Raw genomic sequence first — 27,197 nt, forward strand, 5'->3', positions numbered from 1 at the left:
ATGTTCAGGGGCGCTTGGATGTGGCCCGGGAAAGACGCCGCCGCGCTGACTATCTGCTGCTGCTGCTGCTGGGCTCCCAGGCCGAGCGACAAACCTTGCGCCGACTCCGAGCGGGCGCAGCGATGGCGACTGTCCCTGGCGTCCCTGCTCTTCTTCACCGTGCTGCTCGCTGACCATCTGTGGCTGTGCGCGGGGGCCCGGCCCCGGGCCAGGGAGCTGAGCAGCGCCATGCGGCCGCCCTGGGGGGCCGGCCGGGAGCGGCAGCCGGTGCCTCCTCGCGCGGTGCTGCCGCCGCCGCCGCAGCCGCCCGGCCAGCCCAGCGCGCCCCCAGGCACCTGCGGCCCGCGATACAGCAACCTGACCAAAGCCGCCCCCGCCGCCGGTCCCGGGCCGGACTGCGGCGGCGTCCCAGAACCCACGGGGCTGGACGCAGCTTGCACCAAATTGCAATCTTTGCAGAGACTTTTCGAACCGACCACCCCAGCGCCCCCTCTACGGCCCCCCGACTCCCCTTCCCGTGCCCCGGCCGAGTTCCCCACCGCCAAAAAAAACTTGCTCAAAGGCCACTTTCGGAACTTCACTCTTTCCTTTTGCGACACCTACACGGTCTGGGACTTGCTGCTGGGCATGGACCGCCCCGACAGCCTGGACTGCAGCCTGGACACCCTGCTGGGGGACCTGCTGGCCGTGGTGGCTAGCCCGGGCTCCGGGGCCTGGGAGGTGTGTAGCAACTGTATCGAGGCGTACCAGCGGCTCGACCGACATGCTCAGGAAAAATATGACGAGTTCGACCTCGTGCTGCATAAATACTTACAGGCAGAAGAGTACTCAATCCGGTCCTGCACGAAAGGCTGTAAGGTAGGGACTGGCGTCCGCGGCCACAACGGCTGCCGCTTCGGCGGCGGGAGCCGTGGCGGTGGGACCTGGAGAAAAAAGGTTTCCCCCTCTACCCACCTCACCTCCCCCCATCACCCCCACCGTTCTCAGTGGGGCACGGGTAGTGCTACCTTGGGACCCTCCCGGGAAGCAGGGCCTCAGGGATTCAAGTCAGGTAACCACCTGGCCAACTTCTATTGATTCTGGCTTTGGGCACCATATGACTGGGGCTTTCTCCCGCCCCGCCCCCCGCATGAGGAGGGAGGGGTCCGGGGGCCCCCCGGGTGGCAAAGGGATGGAAAGAGGGCTCTGGCTCCCCTAGCCCCCGTCCTCACCTAGCGGTGCCCCTTTCCTTTCCTTGGCTGGAATGGAAAGTCCTGGGACTGGCTGGTGAAGGGGGAAGGCCAAAGGCGGGGGAAGAATATTTGGCAACCTAACCCTGACCCTTTGGCCCCTGCCAGTGGGTGAGAGGAGGGGCACTTGGTTGTGGGGCACAGCACACTGTTGACCTTATATGACCTGAGGTGGCTGGTCAGAGTCTAAGCAGGTGGAGCCCCAGGGTGCCTGTTTTCTCCCGAGGAGGGTACCTGCCAGCTCCTCTCCCCTGACAAGAGAAGGAGCTGGGAGCAGGGCACAGCAGCTTGTGGGAGGACCACTGGAGGCTGGTGCATTACAGAAGTCCCAGTGCTTTCCCAGTGCCCTGGGGTGGCAGTGGAGGGAAAGCTGGCTTACTGGCTGTTGGGGACGGGCATCCAGAGGAGAGGCGGGGCCCCTGCAGAATGGGCCTGCCTAGGGCAGAGCTGAGTATTGAGAAACTTCTTGACCCTGAGCAGGGTCGTTCTGGACAGTGGGTGTATGGGGGCTGTAAACATTTGGGACATGGTGCTACTGCTCTGTTTGTGCAGCCTGGCCAGGTGGCCTGCCTCTGAGAGGAAAGACAACAGCAAGGTCAAAGGGTCAAGTGAAGTGGAGACCAGGTGGGATGCTGGTCTCACCCATCCTCAAGCTGGGGGCTGAGAGCTGGAGAGGGAGACAGTTGCCTCCTAGCCTAGCTTGTCTCCCTCCGAGGCTTTGGGGAGGGACAGAAAGTGCCCCTTTCCATCTGACGTGACCCCTGCGGACTTCTGCACGGTTCCACGCTCTTGGTGGGCTCCTTAGGGATTTGGGCAGGGGGTTGGGGAGGAAAGGGGTAGCTCCTTGCTCCTGACTTCACTTTCTCATTCTCCTTTTTCCTGTTCTCGTAACCTAGCAGTCTCCCTCCCGCCTCCCTCAGCCTCAGCTGACTCACTGCCTCACTCACACTACCAAATGAGATATTCCACTTCTTAAAGGTGTACAGACAGATAGACACACACACACTGCCAAACAGCACCACCACCACCCCGGGCAAAGTCACACAGAGGTAGAGAGAGGTCGTCACACCCACAAACGGTGCCACAGAAGCAGACAAGGTGTCATACACATGCACATCTCCCCAGGATGTCAGAGACACACAGGCAGAAGTACTGTCACATGAAAAAGGACACATTTTGTCATATAGAGATAGAGACACACACCCTTGATGTCAGTGCGAGCAGAGGGACACGGGCCACTAGCAGACGGAATAAAGGATGTCTGTCTTTTGTGGCCTTCCCTCCAACCCCGTGGCCCCGACTTTTTCTTTCCCACAATCTCCAGGATGAAAAAGAGACCATGCTACAACTTTCCCGTGGGGTTTTCTCCGGGTCATAGTTGGCTTCAGGCTCTGTCTGATCCGGCACTAAATAATAATCCCTCATGTTGATTATTTTTACCGAGCAGTTTGATGGAGGAGAAAGACAACTGATCTCTTGGATTCAGGAGGCCTGATCATCTCTACCACTTGTTCGTAGTGTGACCTTGGGCACGTCACTTCACTTCTCTAAGCTTTTGTTTCCTCATTCGTAAAACAAGGATAATAATCCTGGCTCTGCCCACATCCTGAGTCTTTTGTGAGATTGAAGTGGGAAGAGGTAGCTGATAGTATTTTGTAAGAATAATAGAACACCTGACAGTGATGTCCTGCTTAGGGTTTGTAGCCTCTTTCACGTGTATTATGAGATCACAACTGCCTGGGGAGGCTGGTAATACCAGCATCATAAGCCCCATTTTACAGATGGGGAAACTGAGGTGCAGCGGGCTCAAGCAGTTTGCCCGAAGGCCACTCGGCTAAGGAGCAGGAGTGCCAGGCCTCCAACCCGCGTGGCGTCGGTGCTAAGCTCACGCTTTGGCCATGGCCTCTCATCAGGTTCGCAATGGCCGGGGCCCTCCCTGCTCTCCTTTGTCTCCTTGTCACTTTCACATTCTCACTCTCTCTCTCTCCCTCTCAAGTGAACTCCGCCTGCTCTCTTGCTGCCTGCTGTGCTGGGAGAAGGGCAGTGTCAGCTCCACAGCTTTCTTCCTGTCTTTCCCACCCTCTCCAACGTGTTCTCCCTTCACTGAGGCCTACACCCACAGGCCTCTAGATTCCAGCTGTATTACAGGCCCTACAGGAAAAGACAGCCCTGCTCTCCTCCTTCCTGCAGCCCCTCTGTCTTCACCCCAGTGCCCCACCTCTATCCCAGGCCTTTTTTGCAGATCCCCGAGCCTGCCCCCCAGCTTCAAGCCCTGCTGTCCAGCCCCTCCCCCAAATGGGATCCCTTGGAGATAATGCCACATCCTCCAAGCTTCTCCAGGGTGGAGAGCCCACCACCCCAGGCCAGGGTGAGGAGGCTTCCTCTGCTGCTGGAAACCAAACCTGGAGCCTTTGCTCCAGGGCCAGGTGACCCCCATCCCCGGGGGCCTGTCCCCAGTATTTCAGTTAGATCTTTCCCGGGCAGCCCCAGAAACCCTGTTCTCTCCCTTTGCAATATCTGCCCCTGTTTCGGGCCACACAGGGCCGCACACATCATACCTGTCCTCACTGCTGCCTGTGACACCTCCCAATTTAGTACCAGCTGCGACATTTCCTTAATGTGTGACTGACTTCCTCTCACACAGCAGGACGATGATAACTTAGGAAGGCCAATGCCCATTCTCACGCTGGCCTCTCCCAACCCCTGGGGCCCCACTCCACCCCTCCCTTACCTCCCTGTGCACGCATCCCCTCAGCCCTTGCCTCCTGCTCTGCTTGGCCCTTCTGGCCCTGCCTGTGGTTACTGGACCACCCCCTCACTCCCCCAGCCCTCTCCATCTCCCAGCCCTGCCAGGCCCCGCCTGGTTGTGATTGCCTCTTCCTCCACCTCTGCCCCTTCCCTATTCTAAATTGAGGATAGCCTGATAGGGGGTTGGGGGGCAGTGGTGGAGATGGGAACAAAACCCTGGCCTCTTCTCTCATAGCTCTGATCCAAGAGGGGATAGAAGCCCAAGAGAAGGCCAGTTCTCAGTTCTCTCACTAGCCGTAGGGCCACAACCGTAAAGGTTACTGCCAAGGAAGGATGCGATAGTTCTGTTCTCTTCGGGACTGGCCCACACCCACCTGGCATATTGTGTGTTTGGTTCTGGGTCTCACACTGAGCAGTTTAGGAGGAGGCTAAAACTCAAGTTCTCCTGGACAGAGTTGAAGGAGCTGTTTCACCTGAAGGAGAGGAGACTCAGGAAGGTGTGGTCTCCAACTTCAGACCTCAGAGGAGTTGTCAGGGTGCAAAAGAAGAGGCATGTCCTGCTTAACCCCAGAGGGACTTCATGGTTAGAAAGTCCTGGGTTCAGACCCAGCTTTTTTATGTATTACCTGTGTGACCTTGAGCTAGGGACTTCAGCTCTCTCAGCCCCACTTTTCTCATCTGTAAAATGGAGGTAATTCATCAGAACAGCCCTATGAGCTCATTATTAATGAGAAGTCTGCACAGTACCTAGGCCTGGCATATCAGTTGTTCAGTTAACAGTTTTTTCCTTCCAAAGAGGGAACAGAGTGCCTTGAGAGGAGGTGAGTTCCTGCTCCCAGGGGAAAGGTCTAGCCTGATTCAGACAGAGCCCTGGGGGAAATGCTGTGGAGATGACTCTGACTCCGGAGTCTAGGGCAGGTTGGACCAGCTGACCTCTGAGGTCTGTGTCAGCTCAGAGTTCAGGCCAGTGAGCAGAGCCTGCTCCCTCAACAGCAGCATTGGATGGGCAAGGCCAGGGAAGGAGGCCCAACACCCACACCCAGGGGAGGGGGCTGCCAGAGCCAGCACCTCGCCTTCTGCCCGTACCCGTTGGGGACCTGCTCTTCCTCCACTCCGGCTGGCAGCTGTTTCTGCCTCGCTGCCTTCCTCTCTCCTCCCACCTGCCACAGTTTTCCTGCCAAGCAGGATTCCCAGGCTAACGCTGGTGCCGAGAGCAGGAAGCTCGGGGCACTGGGCAAAGGGCAGGAGCCCCAGGTTGGCAAGTGGTCCCTGTTGTCACCCAAGCTTTCAGGCACAGAGCAGTGCCCCACAGTCAGCCTCCCTGACCCAGGGTTCGTGAGGGCAGAGAGAGTACCCTAGTCCCCATTTCGGGGTGGTGGAAGGGGGAGGCAGTCAAGAAGCAGCCTCCCAGGACCATGGCAAAGGCTCCCCTGAGGAGGGGCGTCCGGATCCACCGAAGCTCACTGGCCATGAACGTGAGCACCGGGCTTCTGGGAAGGGCCGGGGACAGGGAAAAGGCAATGTTTGTAGCTCAGACAGGGTACAGGGGCTTAAACGTGAGAGTGGGAAAGTGGCCTCGTGCTGCCCACACCTCTCCGGATCCCCTCACCCCTACCCTGACCCACCCCACTACCAATCCCCATATTCCTCCCAATTCTGCCCCACAGCCAACACCCCCCACATACCAATGACCCCACAGCCTTCCCAACCTTCTACTAGACCCTTCCCAAACCGCACCCACACCTCACTCCTCCAACGCCCACTTCTCCCCACAGTTACCCCCACCTGCTCCCACCCCTCCCCTTCCACCCACGCCCCTCCCTGCTCCTTCTAACGGCCAGCCCTCTCCCATCTCCCATCCAGCTCCACTCCCCTCATCTCTCACCTCTACCTCACACTCCACCAACCTTTACCCTGCGTCCTGACCATCTTCTGGCCTCATCCCTAACCCCCGTCCCGGCACTGCACCTCTTGCCCTTGCCTCCTGCATGCCCCCTCACCCCTCGCATCCCTCACACCCCACTCACACTTCGCCTCTCTGATCCCCATCCCTCCTGCTGCCCCCCCTTTCATCTTCTGGTCCCCTCTTCTCCTGTCCCCTTTCTCCCTCTCTGCTCTTTTTCTCCTTCCTGCCTTCTCTCCTCCCCACTCAGTGTGGACGTGTGTGTGTGTGCATGCACACATGCTTAGACACATAGACACACACACAGACACAATCTTCTTCATGGCGACTTCCCACAGGCTGGTGCCTGACTACTATAGTCACCATAGCAACGGGAACCTCCATGAAGGATAAACTGGTATCTCCTGAAGGTGGGGGCGGAGGGGAGTTAAGTGGAGGGAGGGAGCCCAGCAGCCTCCCACCCAGTCTCATGGTCTGACTGGAAGAGTCTGCTGAACACAGTGGAGGTAAGGGTGAGGAAAGGGAAGACAGTGGGTGGGGCTGAGATTAAAGGAGAGTCAGGGATCTCCGAACACATCACAAGCATGAGAGGGTGCCTCTAAGCCATGTGGGTGTGTGTTGGTCTCCTCCCCAGGCATCGGTGTCTCAGGGAAAGGGCACACCCACCCTTCAGTGTGTGGGTGCATATGTAGGACGACACCTTAGGCTCGAGGGTGGGAGTTTGCCCTAGAAAAACTTCTCCCTCAGGGCAGTTCTTTTATGTTCCCACCCTGTGAGGCTGTTTACCTGCTGTGTGCCCTTGCAGACTGGGCATCAGACCCGCCCCCACCCCTACTCCCCCATCCCCAGCTCACGTCTCAGCCACATGTGGATTCCAGCTGCAGGTGTTTGCTGGAAAACCAGGGGCAGCTTCTGAGGGGGTTTAGACAAATGTGGGCCTCCAGGAGCACCATTCCCCAATGCTGAGCCGGGAGGCCTCTGGGGAATAGGTATGTTGTGTTCCTGTGGTTACAGGCGCACAGACCAGGGTGTGTGCAGGGATGCTGGACCAGACTTTTCTCCCTGGACATATGAGGGTGTTCAGAAAAGCCTGAATTTTTGATACCTCAAGCCAGGCAGGTGCTTAGAGAGGAGAGCAAGGGCACCAGATGAGTTGCAGCTGGCCCTGGTGAAGGAAGGAGTTACCATGCAGTGACAGGAGCTGCCAGGACCAAAGCTCCTGTTTGAATGGATTCTGGAAAAAGGAGCTGGAACCTGAGCCACAAGTCTCTGGGCCAGAAGGTGAAGGCAGGCTGGTGCCAAAGAACAAAGGGAAAGGGGAAAAGAAAACTGCCAGCTTTCAAGTGCCTGGGAGATGCCAGTGGCTTTATGTGTGTCCATGAACTCATTTAATCCTGATAGTCATCCTAGCAGGCAGGTACACTCATTATTCCCTTTTTACAAATGTGACAACTGAGGTTCAGTGAAGGAAAGTGACCGACCCATCCAGGCCACATAGCTAAAAGGTGGGAGAACTGCCACACAAACCCAGGTCTGTCTGTTCTTTCCCCAGTGCACACATGTATAAAGAAAATCTTAATAAACTCCCCCAGCTGTCAGAGGCAATGCCCAGCTGGCTCTTGAGAGGCTGGAGTGAGAAGCTGACGAACTGCAAGGGAAATCCGGCAGCACCTACTGGCAACTTGTAGGGACCCCCTGGAGTGGCTCAGATCCAAAGTGGGGACCCACCAACATCCTCCTTGTTCAATACCCCAGTCTCTTGCCCTTGAGCGCCAGTGATAATCACCAGTATCCTCTTGAGATTGTGACAGAGGATGGGCGTGAGGAAAGGAGGTGTTTGCTTCCTCCTTTTTCTGCAGGCTCTACCAAGGAGATGGGAGGAGCTGGGCTCCTCTTGCCTGGAAGGAAGGTATCTGTTAGATTCTCAGCCCCAATCTGCTGGAAGGATCAACCGGGGCAGGAGAGGAGTAGGTCTCCTAGACAGACCTAGTGCAGGCCTGAGCCCTGCCCAGCAGCTGCTGGGAGAGCTGGGAGGGGAAACCGTGAGACCTTGTCACCCCAGAGCCTGTGGAGGCCTGGCTTGGGCTTTGGACACCCAGTTCCCATGACAGGCTTTTGGTGAGCCCTGGCCTGGGATGGCTAGGCTTCTCTTGGAGGTAGAAGGAAGTGCCAACTCACCAAGCTCTGCCCGGAGAAGGACGAGTGGTGGTGGTGGGTGTTACCATTGTTTCCTGTCTTTGTATTTGGTTTCCAGCAGATAGCATGGCTACCTGGCTGATCTGTGAAAGGTGAGCGTTCTGCTTAGTGTTGAACTCAACTAAAACTTCCAGCCAGGTTAATCCTTCAGAGCTATTACAGACTCAGAATCTTTTAAAAATACCTTTTTTTCCAATTGCCAAAAAAATGGTCTCTGAGAAATTTTGGAAAATAGAAATATAACAGAAAAAAGGTCCCAGAGATGCTCTTAATGTTATAGTGTATTTCCTCCTAATATGTCTTTTTGTGGCATAGTTTTTTATTGTGGTAAAATATACATAACATCAAATTTACCATTCTAATCATTTTTAGGTGTACAATTCAGTGGCATTAAGTATATTTGCAATGTTGTACAACCATCTCCGCTATTCATTCCTAAAATGTTTTTATTCTCCTAAACAGAAACTCTGTACCCATTAAACAATAACTCTCCATTCCTCCCTCCCCCCAGCCCCTGGTAACCTCTATTCTATCTCCCATCTCTATGAATTTGACTATTCTGAGTAATTCATATAAGTGGAATCATACAGTTTTTGTCCTTTCGTGTCTGGCTTATTTCATGAAACATAATGTTTTCAAGGTTCATCCATGTTGTGGCATGTATCAGTACTTCATTCTTTTTTATGGTTGAATAATATTCCATTGTCTGGATGTACCACATTTTTTAAATTCATTCATCTCTGTGGATACTTGGGTTGGTTCCACCTTTGGACAATTATGAATAAAGCTGCTATGAACGTTCATAGACAAGTTTTTGTGTGGACCTATATTTTCATTTCCTTCCACATTTTGGCTATTGTGAATAACGTTGTTATGAACACTGGTATACAAGTATCTGTTTGAATCCCTGCTTTCAATTCTTTTGGTTATATACCCGGATATGGACTTGCTGGATCACGTGGTAATTCTATATTTAACTTTCTGAGGAACCTCCATACTGTTCTCTACAGTGCTGCACCATTTTATATTCTTATGAGCAATGCACAGGGTACCAGTTTCTCCACATTCTCATCAACATTTATACTTTTCCTTTTTTTTTTGATAATAGCCACCCTAATAGATGTGACTATATATTTTTACATAGTTGAAATCATCCAGGTTTTTTACCCTGCTCTTTTTAACTTATTGCTAAAGTTACACTGGATATCTTTCCATGTAATTAGATATTCACAAACCTCTTTTTTATTTGGCTGTGCCACATGGCTTGCAGGATTAGTTCCCCTAGCAGGGATTGAACCTGGGCCCTTGGTAGTGAAAGCATGGAGTTCTAACCACTGGACCGCCAGGGAATTCCCACAAACATCATTCTTGATGAGCATGCAATATCCCATCCCATGAATTTAGTGCAATTTAGTTACCTAGTACCCTATTGTTGGATATTTACTTTCAACTTTTACTATTGTAAATAATGCTATGATGGATATCTTTGTCCATAAATCTTTGTCAGATCTATGATTCCTTTTTTTTCTAATAAATAGTATCTCAATCATTTTTTTCTTATTTCTCTACTTTGCTGAGTTTCTTAAATCACAAAATAATGCACCTTCATTGTACCAAATCTAACAATACAGAGGTTTATAAAGAAACCTCTGTATTCCACTTAGTAATCTTCCTGTTCCCTCCCCTCCCAGTCCCACTGCCCTGAGGTCACTGATGTTAACAATTTGGTGTGTATGCTTCCATCCCTCTCTGAGCTTACATCAACATTTGCACACAAAATGACTTTTTCTTTCCCTTGTTTTGCATACAAATGGAAGCATATGCATTAATTCTTCAGGACGAACATTTGGAACTAGTCTTACAGAATCAAAGAGTATTAACCTTTCTAAGGCTTTTGACATAACAAATTTCTTTCTAACCAAATTTCTTTCCAGAAGGCTGCTTCTAGTTTATACCCTCGCCAAAAATGTGAGACTAATTTACCACCCTTGTCTAATATTGATTATCATATTTTTTTAAACTTTACTAATTTGGAGCTGAAAAGTGTTATAGCATTGGCTTGTAATTTGCATCCCTTAGGTCAAATTTTGTTTTTCTTGTTTATGGGTCATTTGTATTGCCTGTTTTGTGAATTGTCTGTCCATGTCTTGTGTTTTTATTATTGATTTGTATGTACTCTTTTATATGTATTAATGATTTTTTTCTGATTACATTTGTGGCAGTTGTTTTTTTTTTCCATTTATTATTTGAATCTTAGAGCTTGAAAGGAGGGCATGGGAAGGAAAGGAACTATCCCAGGCACTTTTTGTATACTTTATCTCACTTAATTCTTACATCTGTCTTGTGAAGTGCATATATATTTATCCCCATTTTACTTAGGAGAAGACAGGCTCAGAGAGGTTAAGTAACTGGCTCAAGGTCATCCAGCTAATAAGAGTTGGAGCTGGGATTTGAATCCAGGTCAAATCCAGGGTACCCAATCTGTACCAGTGTAATTTTACTATAGGTAAAGCTTTGTGCTAGTTGCTTTACAGACATCATTTACAGAAAGGTTAAGGATATGTTCTTTTATTATCTCCATTTTGCAGACAAGGAAAGTATAGATCAGGGAATTTAAGTAATTTGTTTGAGTTTTCATAACTGGTGAGAGCAAACCTGGGATTTGACCACAGGACTGTTTGAGGTTAAAGATGTTTGACCCTTTCTTCTCCCCATATATGCTGCCTCCCTAGGGACCATCTTCTTGGATCCAAATTGAGACTCAGAGAGGGAGAGTACTTTGCTTACAGTCACATAGCAAGTTAGTGACTCAGTCCCTACCTCCTTACAGATGACTTGTCCAAGTTCATACATCCAGTTAGTGGCAGAGCCAGAATCTGAACCCAGCTCTGGCTAACTCTCCACCTGACTGGAGCAAAGGCTTTTCGAGGAAGAACATTTATGGAGCAAGCTGGGGAGGAGGAGCAATTAGGTAGAGTGTTGTGGCTGCCCTGAAACCTTTCTGAAGGAATGGACTCTAGTATTGGAGTCTTCCAGGGCAAGGCAGTTCCAGGAGCCCCTACGTGACAAGACCTAGAACAGGAAAACTCATGTCCAAAGGCAAGAAGACCCTTCTACAAGGAGACAGCTGCCTTCCCATCACCAGTTGCCAAAGATCAGAGCAGGAACAGTTGCCTCTTTTCAACACTCCCAGGGTGTGTGTGTGTGTGTGTGTGTGTGCTCCCATGCGTGCGCACATGCATGCATTTAGAGGAAAGAGGAAAGGGAGTGCTTTGATGGGGGAATGGAAATGGTCATTTGTAGCCCCTAGTACCCAAATATTCTTCCCCCGACACTCCCTTACAAAGAAAACTTTACTCATATTGGGAATGAGCTGAATACACTGATTTTAGAAAATCACTCTCCCATCCAGTCCTAGAAATCTCTCCCCAACTTGACTTGAAATTCCATCAAAAAGATTTGTTTAAGTAACAAGCTAATTACTTCAATGGTGATAGTGAAATGGAGGGACCATCCTAGGGGCAATATGGTGTATAAGCTTGGGAACTGAAGCCCAGGTAAACTTGACTTCACATTCCAGCTTGAAATCTGTCTTCTCCATAAAACAGTTGTTGAGACCTTTCATCTCTCTTGGAACCTCATTTTCTTTGAATTCAAAACTAAGAAATAGGGTCATTATTAGGCTTCAATGACATATAACATGCTAATCTCTTAAGAGCACAGTGTCTGTGAGATGGAAAGTGCTCGGGAAATGGTAGCCACCATGTATTATTATTGGCTGTGTGGCCTTGGACGAGCTTTTTTTTTTTAATTTATTTTTGGCTGCGTTGGGTCTTCGTTGCTGTGCATGGGCTTTCTCCAGTTGTGGCGAGTAGGGGCTACTCTTTGTTGCGGTGCACGGGCTTCTCATTGCGGTGGCTTCTCTTGTTGCGGAGCACAGGCTCTAGGCACATGGACTTCAGTAGTTGCAGCACGCAGCCTCAGTAGTTGCAGCATGCGGGCCCTAAAGTGCGCAGGCTTCAGTTGTTGCGGTGTGTGGGCTCAGTAGTTGTGGCTCACAGGCTCTAGAGCACAGGCTCAGTAGTTGTGGCGCACGGACTTAGTTGCTACACGGCATGTGGGATCTTCCCGGACCAGGGCTCGAACCCGTGTCCCCTGCATTGGCAGGCGGATTCTTAACCACTGTGCCACCAGGGAAGTCCTGGACAAGCTATTTTAACTCTGGTCCTTCCTGTCCTCACCTGTAAATGTATCTCCATCTCAGGGGGTGGTTGTGAGGATTCAATGAGTTAATAAAGGTCAGCTGCTTAGAACAGAGCCTGGCGTATGGTAAGCACTTTAAAAATGGTAGCTATTATTATTGTCACCTTAATTAGATGTGTTTGATCTAAATGACTGCTTAATACTCAATTGAGATTGACAACACTTTCCCTTAGGAGAAGGGAAAGGTAATTTGGGAGCAGCAGGTGAAGTGTCTAGTGTGGAGGTGGAAGGTTAGGAGCCAGAAGGCAACTGGAGAGATTCTAGTGAATGAGAGCACAGAGATATGCTCAGGTAGGGGAGGGAAGAGCCAGAGATGGAAGGACTCCAAAGCCTTGATTTACCTCACCCCCAGAGACCAAGCACAACTAACAGGTCCTTTTATTAGGTCTCTCCCCAGCCTCTCATCTGTTTAGCAAGGTACTGTGTTTGGGGACAGAAGTAAGGTAGGGGCAAGGAGCTGGTTTCACAATGATCCCTGCAGGAAGCTGGAGATATCTGCCTGGGCCTGGGCCCGGGCCCAGACTAGCAGTGTGTGCCCCCTGGGAGGGGGCAGCGGGATTTTATACCAAACACATTTGTGTGCAGCTCAAATGAAGCTATGGTTGTCATGTCACACTGGCACCATTTCTATGGTGGGTGGCCTGCACAGCTGTTGGGCACAGAGGCCCTTAAAGTTCCTCTCCTCTCATATTAGTTCTCTTTGGCTATGGGGCCACTCATTAATTCTGCTGGCCTGTTAAGCTGACCTGACCTAAGCCCATGCCCCAGACAGTGGTGATGGAGTAGACGATCCATGGCTGGGCAATAGGGCCTGGGGTTTTGTGGCTGAGTCTGGCAAGGTTGGTCAGGTCAAGTCTTAGGGATTTTGTTTTGTTGTTTTTGAGGTTCATGGCTGCATATCAGTTTATATATTTATTTTATTTTCATTTTATCAAAGTAATATATGTTCATAATTTTAAAAGACATATAAGCTACATATATATAGTCACTCTTCAGAGTTAAACACTTGAAACTCTCTTAGCTTTTTCTTCTGATATTTATTGTCACATTTTTAATGGTGTGCCAATACTGCTATTTCTTGACTTTTCTGTTTGAAATATCTTTGTGCACACAAAGATACACACATATACATATATATACATGTATACACATATGTATATCTATTCCATATATAGATATATATTCTTGTAGCATCTGTCTTTTAAATGATATATAACGTAATATGTTTTAAATGATAAATATAGAGCTCATTGCTTATGATTAAAACAGAAGCCCTCTGCTACAACCCTAAGCTTCACTCTTCAGAGTCAAATACTTCTAAACCTCTTAGCTGTTTCTTCTAATATTTACCTCCACATCTCTAAATGATATACCAGTACTGTCATTTCTTGATTTTTTTTCTGATTTAAATATGTACTGCCTTTTTATTTTTTTAGAGTGGGATTTAGCTCTCTTACTACCAGCAGCACTGTATGTGCACTCCCCTCATATATCGAATATTGTCATATCACAATTTCTGGTTTTAACAGTATTCCATATTTACATTATAAGGATTATAAATATTGTTCACAGCTGAGTCATGTAGAATACTGTGATTACATTTTCTTCCTTGGCCAACTTGTTTTCCTGGAGTTAATAATTGCCTCTTTTTTTTTTCTATTTGCTTAGTTTTCTGTGATTTTTTTTTTTTTTTTTGCTAATGCATCCCCAATTTCTCCATCAAAGCTGTAAAATTCATGCAACACATTACATAACCCATTACTTTCACCCTTTTCTTGGAGATCTCCACCTTACTCCAGTCTGAGCTAGTTGCTGGAGGCTTGGTTTTCAAGTGCTTGGATTTCAAGTACTTAGCAGGCATCTCTTCTGTATACCTAATTCCATGTGAAGTCCTGAGGGAAATACACAGATAAGACACAGTCCCTGTCCTCAGAGAGCCTACCATCTCAAGGATGTTTAATTCATTCAGATATCTTGCCAGAAGGCTTGAGCTCCTTCCAGGGACTTTGATCTAGGCTGTGTCTTTGATCCCACACTCCAGGCAGAAATTCCCCTCTCCATCTCCACTGAATTACCAAAGGAATACAATACAGTCTCCCAGAGAGCAAATGTGGTCTTAGGCTGCATTAAAAGAAACAGAGCTTCTAGCATAGGAGGGCTGATACTTCTACTTGACTCTGTGTTGATAAACTCTGGGGATTGCATTCAGTTGCAAGGGACATAGAAAAATAGGAACTTGTCTGAATAGGAACAACCAGGGTAGAACAGAGAACTGGAAACCACATCCCAAAAAACAGTTGAAAAACTAGTTTGGCTTCTTGGAAGAGTAGTCTACACATAGCTCTCTCCATTTTTCTTCCCTCACATTCCCTTTTAAATTGGCTTCAATTTGGTTTCTGCCCCCACTGCTCCACTGAAACTGATCTCACCATGATGAGACTGCCAGCATGTCCTCGTCTGCTGACCACTCTTATTCTTTGAAACTCTTCTCCCCTAATTTATAGAATGTCACTCTCTTCTGTTTCTTCTCCAAGCTCTTAAACCACTCCCGCATCTTCATCAGATTCCCTTCTTCTACCTGCCCCTTAAATGTTAGTGTTTTCCAGGGATCCACTGTTGGTCCTTTTCTCTGTGCGTTAATTTCCCCTAGGCAATATCCTCTACTTCCTTGGCTTCCACTATTGCTTTATCAGTCAGAGTGAGCCAGGTTACGCTGTAGTAGCAAACAATTCCCAAATATCAGAGGCTTAACACAACAGACAGTTATTTCTTGCTCATAATACATGTCCAAAATAGGTCAGCAGGGAGCATCTGTTCATGATAGTCACCAAGAGACCCAGGCTAGTAAAAGGTCCATTTCAACACCGCTTCCACAGTCAGCAGCAGAGGCAAATCGTACTCCAGCTCTTAAAGCTTCTCCCCAGAAGGGATCCATGTCACTTCAACTCACATTTCATTGGCCAAAGTAAGTCTTATGGCCATGCCTAATTTCAAAGGGTGTGGGAAAGTACAGTCCTACTATGTTCCTGATGATTAACTCCTTAACCCTTGATGACTCTCAAACCTTTATTTCTAGCCCAGACCCTCCTTCTGAGCTCAGACCAAACCTTTATTTCTAGCCCAGACAGTCCTTCTGAGCTCAAACCATTGTGTCCAACTGCCTCCTTGACCTTTCTACCTAGCCTGGTATATACTGACCTATGTTTCAAAGTCAGCATGACCAAAAACTGAATTCATCTTCTTCACCCCCAAATCTACTCCTCCTCCTGGTTTCCCTTCTTTAATGAATGAAACGACTATTCATCCTGCCACCCAAGCCAGAAACCTGGTATCCCCATCATCTCTCATTCAGATTGTTGCAATAGGCTCCTAACTGGTCTCCCTACCTCCAGTCTTGATGCCTATGCTCCATCATCCACACTTTCAGAACATAAGTCTGAAAAGTTAGTCAGTGATAAGACTAACTTATCACTGACTTAGAAGTGATAAGCAATCTTTTAAAAAGCAGTTATTTAAAATCCACTAAAGGCTGTCCGTTGCCTATAGGATGAAGCCTGGCTCCTCCTTAGCATGCAGAACATATCATAATATGGGCATGGCCTTCCTCCGTAGCCTCATCTCCCATCATGGCCCCCTTTGTACCCTCTAACTATGCTAAACTACCGACAGTGCCTGAATCCGGCACTGTTTCACACCTCCAGGCCTTTATACCTGCTTATTCCTTTGCTTTAAGTGCACTTATTCCTGCCCTATTCCACCCAGTGAACTTCTACCCATTTTTTCCAAGCCCCAACTCTAGCCTCTCCCACATGGAGATATTTTCCTGTGCTTCAGCCCTCAAAACACCATTGATCCTTCCTCCCTTTATGCTATCATTGCACCAAGTACATACTGCTTATCACAGTGACTTCTAATGATTGATGCACAAGGTTGTCTGTCCTGCTCCTTAAAGATTGCAATCGTGTCTTCCCTATCTCTATCATATGTAGTTCCCCAGCACAGTGCCAGGCACTTGAACATGTTCAGAAATTGATCATTGCAGGAAAAAATGAATGGGAAGACCTGACCTGATTCAGGGACGTTTACAAATACCTCCTGCAGGGCTGGCATGGGGACAGGAACTTTATGGTCCCAGAAGAGCTAGGAGGAGCCATGAGCAATGCCACAGAGAGGCATTATCTCAGCTCAGAAGGAGAAAGAACTTCTTTAACTGCGAGACTGGTCTGAAGATATGGGCTGCCCTAGGAGAGAGCGTGCGCCCTGTGACAAGAGGTGCGCAGTCAGTAGCTGGATAGCTTGTGGCAGTGACGTTGGAGTGGAAATTCCAACAGCAGATCGGGAGGTGGAGTTATGATTCTCACAGTCCTTCCTATTCTCGAGTGGTCGTGAACCTGCCTCCTCTGCTCACCTGATTGATATGGGTCACCTAGGCTCCTTCAGAGAACTGCTCCTGCACTAGGGACGCCACTTCTCCACTAACCAGGCTGCCCCTGGCCTTGGAGCAGGTGGCCTAAGAGGCTTGGAGGTGACTGGACCCTCTGGAACTGCAGTGGCTCTGGGTTCTTATCCACCTCTCAAGCCATCTCCCCCGCCTTTCCTCCAGGCCAGGCCAGGCCAGGCCACTCTGACTCATGACTGCTCATTCTCAGCAGCAGGAAAGCTGTTGCTTATTTTTACAGCCACTTAAGTAAAGCCATGTCATCCACCTGCATTTGCGCTGTAATGCCTCTAATCTCAGTCTGACTCTGCCAATCCCAAGGAACTACTCCCAGAGTTACGTCCAAGATCTCCCTCCCCTGGGTTGGAGAGATTGACTTTGACCTTACCCTGTTCTGATCCAACTCTCTGAAAGCCCAGAATCAGGAATAGGAGCATGTGGCTCTTTTCAGACCTGCCCAAGGAGGTCCTTCACACAGTGCTATGTGTATTGATGGATGCAGCACAGAGAGACGTGGGATTAGTCACCAGAGTACCTCCCTTCTAACCCTGGCTTTATAGTTGATTTCTTGCATGTTTATGACTTGGCTGAACCAAATCCCTTTTCTGAGCCTCAGTTTCCACCTAGGCGAAATCTAGGGGCAGGGTGGTTATTTGTGTGCTGTGGACAGTGGGTTTCATTCTCAAGCCCAGCCCAGATTGCCACTCTGCCTCCACGGTCTCTGCAGCTGCAGCTCCTGGCCAAGTGTCCCAGGAGTGCATTAGGAAAACAAACAGCGATGAAGAGGTCTGTAGGGAGGATTTGGATGGGGAAATAGGCCCTAGGGAGGGAAGCAAGTTGGAATCCAAGAAGGAAACTGCCGACTTCCTGGTTGGCAGGAACTGAAGCTCTCCTCTCTGGAGGGTCTTCCCGCCCCCTAACCGAGGAGTCCAGGATGGCCTCCTCTTTCTAAACCCTCTGGCCCTGAGTCTTGGCTGTGGGCTGTGTTTGTAGGTACGCACTTGTATGCATTCCCGTAGCACCCTGGGGGCCAGGAGAAGTCACATGCTTCTTCCCAGAGGAGCGTAGGGATGAGAATGCCCTGGCCAAGGTCGCAAGCCGGGGAGCCGGAAGGTAAGGCTCTCCAGGTCCTCCCACTCCTCCCTAAACTAGCAGCTGCAGAGCCCAGGATGGGTGGGGATCCCCCTCGTCTTACCTGCTCCCATTTCAAGAGTGTTTTAAGGGACTTCCCTGGTGGTCCAGTGGGTAAGACTCTGTGCTCCCAGTGCAGGAGGCCTGGGTTTGATCCCTGGTCGGGGAACTAGATCCCCCAGGCATGCCACAACTAAGAAGCCCACATACTGCAACTAAAGATCCCGTGTGCCGCAACTAAGACCTGGTGCAGCCAAAATCAATCAATAAATATTTTTTTAAAAGACATTATAAAAAAACAAAAACAAAAAAAGAGTGGTTTAACAGCCCAGCCGGGAGGAGGGGTGGGATAGCCTTCTCAGCTTCCTTTTTGGGTTAATTGGTGTTCCCTCTAGTTACTCCCTGCTTCCTTCCCCTCCCAGTTCCCATAGCAACTTGGCTGTAGCAGCCAGAACTTGATTGAGCCCAGCGGTGGCCTGCTGGAGGTGGGGAAGGGGATTCTGTAGGGAAAGGAGGGCACTGTCAGGTCAAGGCTTTCCACCCCGCCCATCATCTGCTGCTACCTTGAGGGTCCAGGATGGTTAAGCTCAGAGGACAGGGCATGATGAAGAAGGCTTTCCTGCCAGGGCTGGAGTTTGAAGAGCCTGAAAGCCAAGAGCAGGCCTGGTTCTCCTCAGCTCTCCTCCCCTCCCCACGCTTCTGTGTCCTGCCCCCTGAGTTTGGAATGCAGCCACTGGTAGGATGGTCCAGTAGGAAGAACCCTGGAGTTCGAGTCGAGAAACTGGGTTTCAAGTTCCTCCCTCTGCCACTACTTTATGTGACTGTAGACAAGTCCTTCCTCCCCTTTTCTGGGCCTCAGTTTCCTCAGCTATAAAATGAAGCAGGGCTAAGTTATCTGCATATTAAAATTAACTGAGGTGTTTTGAAAAACTCTAGATGTGTGGGCCCCACCCACAAGGATTCCGACTGACTTGGTCTGGAGTGCAACGTGGGCCAAGCAGAAGCATTTTTAAAAGACTCTCTGAGTGATTCTAATATGCAGCCAGAATTGAGGAACTAGAGCAAAAGACCTCCGAGGGTCTCCCAACTGACTGTTGTCTGGTTCTGAGACATTTCTTCCTTTGCCCCGCATGCCCCGCCTCCAGCCAGCCCTGCAGCTCTCCGAACGCAGCTCTCCTGGCTCTTCCCCATCCTTGTGGCTGAGTGCCCAGGTCCCCTGCAACTGCCCAAGCAACCTGGTCCCCTCTGGCTCAGTCCTAACACTGATGAGATGGGGCAAGTGACTTAGGCCTGCCTAGGGAAGAGGGCTACAGAGACTAAGGCAGGCTTGCTGTCCAGGTGGTAGCCCTGAGAGCCAGACTTTTCATCTGAGAAGGACCCCAGCCCCTTTTTAAAGCACGTGGGCCAGCAATGACCTCAGCTGGCCATATGTGGGGCTAAGGAATTGGATTACCTCTCAGCCCCTTGTCACTCTACTTCCTCCATTCCTCTCACTGTCTTGCCACCCACAGGCCTGGTGTCCTCCTCTGGCAACCTGCTCGCCCACTTGTTGCCATGGTGACTCTGGGGCCGTGGGGCGTGAGGGAGGGCCGTCTAGCTAAGGAGAAAGGCCTCCCTCCCACTGTCAGGCCACCCCTCTCCCAGCCCCTCCTCCCTCAACTCCCTCTCTCTCTCCCAGAGCAGAGGCGGGGAGTGCCCGGCCACCAGCGCCTGCTATTAGGCTAATTGCAGTTGCTTGGGAGGAGGGCCGGCCCTCCACTGCAGCCTCACCTGGGAGCAGGAATATTGAACCGGAAGAGCCCAGGGAGAATCCCGCAGGGGCCTCTGAACCCCAGCAGTGGAGGACTGGGCTGTTCCACACAATTCAGGGTGAGAGTGGAGGTGGACTCTGGGTCCAGGCTGCAGAGGTTGGGGCAGAGGCTGTGGGCAGAGCCGCCTCTTGGCACCCTGGGACCCACAAGATGGAGGGGGGGTCTCCAAGGTACTGGGGCCCTTAGCGTTAGGGATATCCTTTTTGTTTCCTGTCTTACTTTTCTTTCCGTCTCCCCCATCTCCTTCTGCTCTCTTATCCCGCTTTCTCATCTCGGCTTTCCTCTGTTCCCATCTTCTTTACCACCCTTTATTCCCCTGCTGGCTCTTGAACCCTCCTCTTTCTTCCTCCGTCTTCCTTACCCCTCCTCTTCACAGCCCATCTTCCACGTCTCCTGTCCCCCACCCTGTTATCCCCTGCTCTTACTTACCCTTCATCTTCTCTCACCCTCACTGTACCCCTTTACCTCCCTTACACGCTCCATCTCTTATTCCCCTGCTTCCTCCCCAACGCTGTTTTTTCCTACCCCCACTATTACCACTATTTCTCACCCTCCAACTCCCTACTCTTTCTTACCCTCTCTTTCTTCCTCCCCTCCTCCCTTGTGCCCCCGGACTCCACTGCCACTCTATCCAACCCCTGAGCCCCTCTCCTACCCCTCTAGATCCCTCTTCCCCTGCCTCTTACCTTTACTTGTTCCTTTCCACCTCCTTCCACTCCCTTCTCACTCCATTGCACATACCTTTTATCCCAATAATTTCACTCTTAAGAGTTTATATAAATAAAATATAACACAAGTGTTCAAGAGAGGTGTGTACAGACCTACTCACCGAAGCATTGTTTGTGATAGTGGAAACCTGGAAGTAATTTAAATGTCCATCCACGGGAGATTGGTATCCTTTGCACTTCATTCATATGAAACCATTCTCCATTCTTTTAGCACACCATGCGTGTGCTCACATCTGTACCTTTCCTTAAGCTGTTGCCTCAGTCCAGAATGCCCTTTTGTCTCATCTCTGCCCATCCCATCTAAAATCCTACTTTGAGTCCCAACTTAACTCTTTTTTTAAAAATATTTATTTATTTATTTTTGGCTGTCTCGGGTCTTAGTTGTGGCACGCGGGATCTTTCGTTGTGGTGTGCGGACTCTTCGTTGCAACACGCAGGCTTCTCTCTAGTTGTGGCGCGTGAGCTCCAGAGCACGTGGGCTCAATAGTTGCGGCCCTCGGGCTTAGTTGCCCCATGGCATGTGGAATCTTAGTTCCCCGACCAGGAATCGAACCCGCGCCCCCTGCATTGGAAGGTGGATTCCTAACCACTGGACCACCAGGGAACTCCCCCAGCTCAACTCATACCCTCACTGAAATCTTTCCCGGCTTTTCTATTTGCTTCACTCCAGTGGCCAGTGGTTTAACTTCTCTTATAGTATAGAAAATGTGCCATAGTTTCAAGTTAGATCTGTCTATCCATGAAACTAAAATTTCTTTGAGAGTAGGGACATGTCCTCATTTACTCATCTGGTTCATTCCATCAACAGACTTGTTTTTTTACGTATATTGTGCTGAGTACTCAATATGGTCAATAAGACCGACCCACGTCTGCTTTCATGTGTCTTACATTTTAGTGAGGATGACAGAGAAAAACAAAACAAGGATGCAGACAAACTCATACTGTGGTGAAGAAACATTTAAGAAAAAGAATAATGAGGGGGCATTCTCTAACTAGAGTGGTCAGGGAGACCCTGTCTGAGGAGGTGACTTTTGAACTGAGGCTTCAAAGTTGAGAAGGACCTAGCCAGGCCAAAAGTGGTGGCGGGGGGGCAGGGGGAAGAGCATATCAGGCCAAGAGAACAGTGTGTGCCAAGGCCCCAAGGTGGGAAGAAGTAGGGCATGTTCAAGGAAAAGAAAGAAAACCTCAGCGTGTGGAGCGTTATGAGCCGTATGGGAGAGGTAGAAAATGAGGTTGGAGAGACAGACAGGGGCCAAGTTATGCAGGGGTTTGAAGTCTGTGGTCGAAAGTTTGGGTTTTATTCTAAATGCATTGAAGCGTTTGAAGCAAGGGAGTAACATGATCGAATGTCATTTTGAGATCGCTCTTACTCCTGTGTAAACAGTGCATTGGAAAGAGCAAGAGTGGAGGCGGGGAGGCCACATAGGAGACTGTTGTCCAGGTGACAAATGACAGTGCCTGCACAGAGTCGTGGAAGTAGAGGTAGAATTGGCATGCCTTGCTGATGGACTGCGTGTGGGGATGCTGGCAAAGAGAGGAGTGATGGCTGACACCTAAGTTTCTGGATTGAATACCCAGGTGGATGGTCATGGCACTTAACCGAAGTAGTCAAGACTCAGGGGTGTGGGCAGATTTGGAGTAAAAAAAACAAGAACTGAATTTTAAGATTTAGAGCATGTTAAATTTGAGAAGCCAGTGAGATATCAAATCTGTGTTCCTCAGGGGGGTAACTTGCACCACAACCCACTACCACCCACCACTACCACCCATCACCATGCCCCTGCCCCCACTTTGGAAAAGGCCAGTGTGGGATTACATTGCCCAAGTCCATGTTCACAGTGGAGTTATTTGTATTTGAGTGTAAATGTTTAAAGTCTGTGTAAGAAGCTCTGACCACGTTGCTCAGAGTGTGGCTGAAAGGCCTCTGGCCGCAGAATGACCTGGACCCTTGTTCCAAAGGCAGATTCCTGAGCCCACCTCAGTCCTCTTGAAGCTGAATTGGAGGGGGCCATCTGCCTTTTTAACAAGTGTCCCAGGGGATTCTGAGGCACACTGAAGTCGGAGAACCATCACTACAAGGAGCAACTATGGGAAGGTGCCCCTGAAAATATGAAGAATGGATGTGGGCAGGGCTCTGGGCATCCTGTTAAAATGCAGGTGTGACTTGTCAAGTCTTGGGCAGGGCCTGGGATTATGCACTTTTCACAAGCTCCAAGTGATGGTGATGTTGCTGGTCCAGGTCCACACTTTCAGTAGCAAGGAGTTAGATCAGTGGTTCTCAATGGGAGATGATTTTGCCCCCCACCCAGGGGATATTTGGCAATGGCCAGAGACATTTCTTGGTTGTCACAATGAGGAGGGGGAGGATGCGACTGGCAACTACTGGGTAGAGGCAAGGAATGCTTCTCAATATTCTATAATGCACAGGACAGCCCCCACTACAAAGAATCATCCAGTCCAAAATGTCAGTAGTGTCGCCGTTGAGGAACTCTGGTCTTGATGATAGCCAAAGAGTATAGAGCAGGGAACCTTTCTTAGCCAGGACCAAGTGCCTGGTGGAAATGGGCTAGATGAGGGGCAGGAAGTATACCCATGAAGTGAAACGGCTAAGCAAAGTTTCCAAATGAAATGTGGTGTCTGCTCCACTCCAGGGTGGACGCCAACAGAACAGAGCATGGGTTAAGTAGAGCTTGAAGGCACATGTGGTGCTTGGTAAGGCAGATTCCTGTTTTTATTAAAAATAACCCCTCACATTTGTATTGCACTATAGAATTTACAAAACATTTTCATATGTGTCATATTATTTGATCTACACAACACCCTAATGAGGTAAAGCAAAGATTATCCTCTCCATCTCTTTTCTTGAGTTTAGAAACTTAACACCATCAGCCAAAGAAATGTTTGCTGAATTGAATGGAAGTGAAATTTACCTCCATATAGGTGACCTCAGACAAGTCAGGACATCTCTTGGGACCAGCTATAAAATGGTATGGTTGGATGGGCCTCTGCCAGCTCTGATTTAGGAGTCATTTTGTGATTTTACCAATGAACAAATTCAAAGTCTTGGATGACTGCAGATTGGGGACTTGGGAGTTCTGGCTATGAAATGGGAGATTTTAGGGTAGGAGGTAGTGGTCTTGACCCAAACCCTTCTTCCCCACCCCCTGGATCCTGGGGTTGGGTTGGTGAGCACACCGTACCCTCCCCCTATAGAGTACAGTTACACCCCTCCTCATCCCTCTCCTCTGAGGCAGAAAGGGGCTGGCGCCTGGGCTGATGCTTTTTCCTCTCCCTACAGGCTGTCTACAAGGCCTGGCTGTGCTCAGAATACTTCAGCGTGACCCAGCAGGAATGCCAGCGCTGGGTGCCCTGCAAGCAATACTGCCTGGAGGTGCAGACCCGGTGCCCCTTTATCCTCCCTGACAATGAGGAAATGGTGTACGGAGGGCTCCCTGGCTTTATCTGTACAGGTAAAGGCAGGGCCCTGGGAGGAGGGAGGAGGCCAGGGGCCCAGAGCAGGCACCAGGTCGGGGCTGTGGGAGCAGGGAGGACAACAAGGAAGTTGGGTCAGGAGAAGGTTAGTGGCTGCAGGATTAGGTAGTGAGGCCCCAGGTTGGGATGGGGCAAAGTGGAATAGGGGGAGAGAGCAGAGTGGCCATCTGTATCCAAAACATACCTGGCCAGGGAGTTATCCCAGAGAAACTGTCTGGGGTCCCTGGAAGATGTGTCCAGAAAGGGATGGTGCTAAGCGGCAGGGGGAAGAGTCTTGGGCAGGACTACCAGAGCAGCCCCAGCTTTGACAATCACCTCTCTGAGAAAGGCATAGCCAGCAGTCCCCTTAGCACCCCACCCCGCCTTGCTTATCCATTGGCAGGGTTTCTGGATACTTCGCCAAAGCGGCCGGAAGCCAAGTGCTGTGACGTGCAGTGGGTCTCCTGTGAGTCGGAGAAGAAGAAGTTAAAGGAGTCTGAAGCCCCCAAAACCCACCACCAGCAATTCCACCACTCTTACTTCCACCACTACCACCAACAGTACCCCCACTACCACCCCCGCCACGACCCCCCAGGCCGCCTCAGCCACAAGTCCTCCCTGCTGCCGGTCTCTGGGGGCTCCCGCCTCAGTCCCAGCAGGATCCGGCTCTACGTCCTTGTTCTCATGCTCCTCCATACCATGGTGTCCTTCTCCAGCGGCCAGGGTGGTGGGGGACCGGGCCTGGAGGCACTGCCTGCCCTAGACGAGGGCCTGACTCGGGAAGAGTGACAGCAAGGAGGGAGATCAGACCTCCACCACACACCGACATCAGCTCCAGCGCCCCCCCCCAGGGGGAGGGGGAGGGGCCCCTCCCGTGGGAGGTGTAGGACCAGGTGGGGGGCGGGGGAAATGGGGCAATCACACATCGCCCCCTACCAACCCCCACTCCAAAAGCAGCTCCAACAGAACCGGCAGAGGGCCTCAGGGAGCTGCAAAACTCACTGGGGGAAAAAGGCAGGAGCAGCAGGTGCCCCCCTCCCAGGCCCCCATCTATGGGGCTTAGCCAAAAAAAAAGGGGGGGAGTGGGGGGTGGAAATGCCCACCACCACTGAGAGCCCTGACCCCAAGGAAGGAGGCTGCTTACCCAGCCTTGGCCCTTCAGGGAATGTTGGGGGGCACAGAGGGGAGAAGCTCTTTCCCCCCTCCGCATTCCTTTTGTTGCCACGATCCTTAATTCCCTCCTGCCCATACCCCTACAGGCAACGGCAGACGATGCAGCGGCCCTCCTCCCGCTCCAGCGCACCTTGTCCCATGTGGGGTCGCCACAGGGAAGGGCCAGGCTGGGACATGAGGTGTACACAGTTGCAGCTAGGTCAGGGCCCCAGTTAAGCTGTGCCCCAGCACCCTAGGCGATGAGGTATAGGAACGGGGTGCAGAATGAGTGGCGGGAGAGAGTGGAGATAGGGAAGAGGGAGAGGAGAGGAGAGAGGTGGGCAGAGGGCTTAGAGAGATGGCTGAATGGGCTGTCACCACCTGGCTTTGGGGAGGCAGATGATCAGTGTTGAGGCAGGCTCGAGGACACGTCCCCAAATCAGAAAGGGTTGCGTAAGGAGCCCTCTGGAGAAGGAGCACAGGGACTGCCGCTGTCCGAAGGGCCATATCTTACAGAAGGTGCACATACTCCCAAGGGCCACTCTTGCCCTGGAGATCTTGGCCTTGGGGCCAAAGACGTTTCCATTTCTGATCTCCATGGGGAGGAGGGACTTAAGCCCAAGAGGGTCAGGCCTGGCCTGGGTCCCCAGACTCCCCCATCTCGTCCTAGCCCAGGCCTCCATGAAGGAAACCTTGGTGGCGTTGCCCCAGAGCTTTCCAGAGATGAGCCTCCCCCATCCCCAGCCTGTCCCCGTCCCCAGCCTACCAAAGAGTATTCACCCCTTCTCATCCCTGACCCCATGGGTTACTATCCCAATTGTGGAACCACCAGACTGCTCCTCACCCTGTAGCAGGTCCCCTAATCCAGCCACCCCTGCCCCTAGCTGGAGAAAGTCCAGAAACTGGCAAGAGGACCCGCTAAATAAAGACGATGTGCTGTGGTCCCTTGGTTGAGAGACTTGAAGTGTTTAGTCAGGCTAGAGAGCTGCACGAGAGAAGAGGCCTGGAGAGCCCCTTGGGGGCCATTAGCCTTGTGCTGATCTCCTAGGAGTGGGAGGCCACATGGCCTGGGACATCTACAAGCCAATAGGAGCAGACGAGAAAGGAAGCCACAACTGTGTTCCTGGGACAGGCCAAGCGGCTTTCAGTGCCAGAAGGGCCTGTGTCCTGGGATGCAATGCCAGTGAGTTAAGGGGAGGGGTGGGCTTGGAGCTGCATTAGGGGAAACCAAAAGGGGGAGGGGGAGGGGACAGCTGGAATCGGCTGGCTGGGGGATAAATGGGAAACCTCACTAGTAGAGAGGGAATCATTCAAGGGCCTCAGCTGGGTCCCCAAATAGGCTTTGTGAGACCGGGGAGTCCTTCCCTGCCAGTTTTCTCATTTCTCACAGCGTGTTCCCCTCCCCCTGCCCAGCCCTGTGCCCTGCCCACACACTCCATGTTTGGCCTTCAGCATTTCAGGCCTAGCCACATACCCCATCCCTAGAGTGCTCTTTTCAGCTGGGGAGGGGAAGAGGTGCTGGCTCCTTTCCAGAGATGCTTCTGTAGATGTGAGAGACCCTATGTACTGCCTTGTAACTCCTGCATCCTCAGGAGGGGAAAAGGGACTGGGATGTAAAGGGGGACCTTAGGACCCCAGGGAATGGACCCTTGGAGACTCCCATCCCCTCTTCCCCCTCACCAAGTGCCCAGGAGACCCCTGGCTCAGACCAGCCCAGGGCCTTGCCCAGTGGCAGGGGAAAGGGGCACCTCACTCCACCTCGAAGTCATTTGACTGTCCCCATCCACCCCACTGCCCAGATCTTCCACCACCCCTCCAGCTGCCCCTGCCGTTCGTCACAGGCAGCAGAGCTGGGCAGCTTTCTTACGCCATTTTCTACACTGTGCTTCATGAGTAGGACTTTCTTGCACTAGTTCCTATGACTGAGTCTCCAAGCTGGATTCCTAGTAGTCCCCGTCCCTTCCTCCCTCACCTGGCTATGGTTCAGTTGTCGCCCTTCCCCTGCCTCTGTGTTTCGGTGAGTGTCTCTGTATGTGTACTGCTTTCTGTTTTGTTGCATTGTGGGGCAGAAGCCTCTCTGCTCTTGTTTAACCCCATAAAGAAATAAATGGTAAGACTTGACGATAA

The 27,197-nt window shown here is 50.8% G+C and overlaps 1 protein-coding gene across 1 annotated transcript; it reads left to right on the top strand.

Annotated features, from left to right (window-relative positions):
- Positions 1 to 27,197, top strand: NALF2 (NALCN channel auxiliary factor 2; the record flags this gene model as incomplete). Its single annotated transcript, XM_082446011.1, has 3 exons — positions 1 to 858; positions 23,746 to 23,917; positions 24,322 to 27,197. 3 exons carry the CDS (start codon positions 1 to 3, stop codon positions 24,705 to 24,707), a joined length of 1,416 nt encoding a protein of 471 aa, XP_082302137.1. The 3' UTR covers positions 24,708 to 27,197.

The sequence above is a fragment of the Balaenoptera physalus genome (assembly GCF_965194825.1).
Source record: "Balaenoptera physalus genome assembly, chromosome: X".
In the NCBI taxonomy this organism is placed as follows: Eukaryota; Metazoa; Chordata; class Mammalia; order Artiodactyla; family Balaenopteridae; genus Balaenoptera; species Balaenoptera physalus.